We start from the raw sequence: 2,006 nt of genomic DNA, 5'->3' as shown, positions 1-2,006 counted from the left end.
GAGTGATCAGTTGTCAGGGAAACTTGGGCAAAGAACCATTAGAAAATGCCAAGATTTTGCCGAATGTCATTGACCCTGCACCATATCATATTAGCTCATATTACCTTTATTGTCTTCGTGCTCCTTCAGGTGTGTATGTCAAGCTCCAAACAGATCCTGAACAACCTGAGAGAAGCCAGGGATGTACCAGGCATCAGTGCATAACAAATATTTTTCAATGAATAAATGTAAGAAGCATCAGTAATTTTGAAAATTGGTGCTTGAGGATCCAACACCATTTGGGTTAATAGACTGGTAACATCTAAATTAAATAAATAAATAAACACCTTTTTCTCATGGCTACACATAGAATGGACTGTATTCTGATCCCCTTAGTTGGAATGTGTTGTGGTAGGAGTCTTGGATAGGGTGACCGGAGACCTGAGAACTTGCTGAGCCATATCAGGAGAATTTTTCTAATTTGTAAAGGGAGAAGGTTGGAGCACATGCTTTTAAAGATTTCTTTCAGCTCTAAAAGTCTGTGATGAAATGAATCCATCACATCTTCATAAACATGTTTTGGATTTCAGTGGCTCCTGAAGACTTTATCAGAAGGTTGGTAAACAAATTGTAACTGTTTTTTTTTCAAAGGAAGGTCTGAGAGTCAGCAACTTAGAGGAAAACCAACAAATACATAGAAGGCAAATTTGGCTTAATCAAAACCACATATGTATGTATTTACAAATTTTTAGGTTTAAACAAATCATTAAGTAATTGAATAAATTTTTTATCTTTATTTATTTTTAAGATTTTATTTATTTGTCAGAGAGAGAGCACAAGCAGGTGGAGCTGCAGGCAGAGAGAGAAGCAGGCTCCCCGCTGAGCAAGGAGCCCGATGCGGGACTCGATCCCAGGACCCTGGCATCATGACCTGAGCCGAAGGCAGACACTTAATAGACTGAGCCACCCAGGCGTTCCAAATAATTTTCTTTTTAACTTAAAAATATATTCCCTCTTTTTTTTTTTTTTTTAGAGAAACAAAACAGATGAACATTGGGGAGGGAAAGGAAAAATAAAATAAGATAAAAACAGAGAGAGAGGCAAACCATAAGAGACTCTTAAATACAGAGAACAAACTGAAGGTTGCTGGTGGGCAGGTGGGTAGGAGGATGGGCTAAATGGGTGATGGACATTAAGGAGGGCACTTGTTGGGATGAGCACTGGGCATTGTATGTGGGTGATGAATCACTGGGTTCTGCTCCTGAAACCGGTATAGCATTGTATGTTAACTAACTTGAATTTAAATAAAAAAATAAAAACTTAAAAAAATATATTCCTTGTTTTTTTTTTTTTTCCCCTTCTGTATAGAATATGGGTTTTGTCACAAGAAGATGGTTCTACCTACCACTGGGCTGCATGATGCTAATCAACCTGATTAATGCTGATTTTGAATTTCAAAAGGGGGTGCTTGCTAGCATCAGCCCAGGCATCACAAAAGATATTGATTTCCAGTGTTGGAATGCTTGCTCTTTGACCATGATAGATCTCAAGGAACTCAAGATACAGCACAATGTGGATGTTTTCTGGAATTTCATGTTGTTCTTGCAAAAATCCCAGCGGCCTAGACATTATAATGTCTTCTTAAGTATAGCTCAGGATTTCTGGGACATGTATGTAGACTGCTTGCTTTCACGATCTCATGGAATGGGCAGAAGACAGGTGATGCCTCCCAAGTATGATTTTCCACAGAAGATAACAGGAGGTAATTTAAATGTGTATTTAAGAGAACAGCAGTTTAGTGTTCTTAAAAATTAAATATTTAATCCTTATTTGCCAACAAGGTAGCAAATTTGCCTTATTTTTTCCTAATATGATTGAGTTTGATTTTCATTTTTACTAATTTTGTATTATTTAGAACCTGCGGGAGCTCTGATATGCAGAGATCTGAATGATCTTGAGACATAATACATTTGGTAGACCATTAAAATTATTACCTTATTTTCCCCATGAATAGTTCATAAGAAAGC

The 2,006-nt window shown here is 37.1% G+C and overlaps 1 protein-coding gene across 1 annotated transcript; it reads left to right on the top strand.

Moving 5' to 3' along the window:
• The first annotated feature begins 1,350 nt into the window (after nt 1–1,350).
• Nucleotides 1,351–1,794, top strand: FAM237B (family with sequence similarity 237 member B). Its single transcript, XM_044920223.1, has one exon. It carries the CDS (start codon nt 1,351–1,353, stop codon nt 1,792–1,794), a length of 444 nt encoding a protein of 147 aa, XP_044776158.1.
• Nucleotides 1,795–2,006: the final 212 nt, after the last annotated feature.

Source organism: Neomonachus schauinslandi, chromosome 12 (assembly GCF_002201575.2).
Source record: "Neomonachus schauinslandi chromosome 12, ASM220157v2, whole genome shotgun sequence".
NCBI lineage: Eukaryota > Metazoa > Chordata > Mammalia > Carnivora > Phocidae > Neomonachus > Neomonachus schauinslandi.
This window is presented reverse-complemented; position numbering and strand designations above follow the sequence as displayed.

Coding starts and splice junctions, on each gene's coding strand:
- FAM237B (XM_044920223.1), top strand. CDS start 1,351: ATGGGTTTTGTCACAAGAAGATGGTTCTACCTACCACTGGGCTGCATG.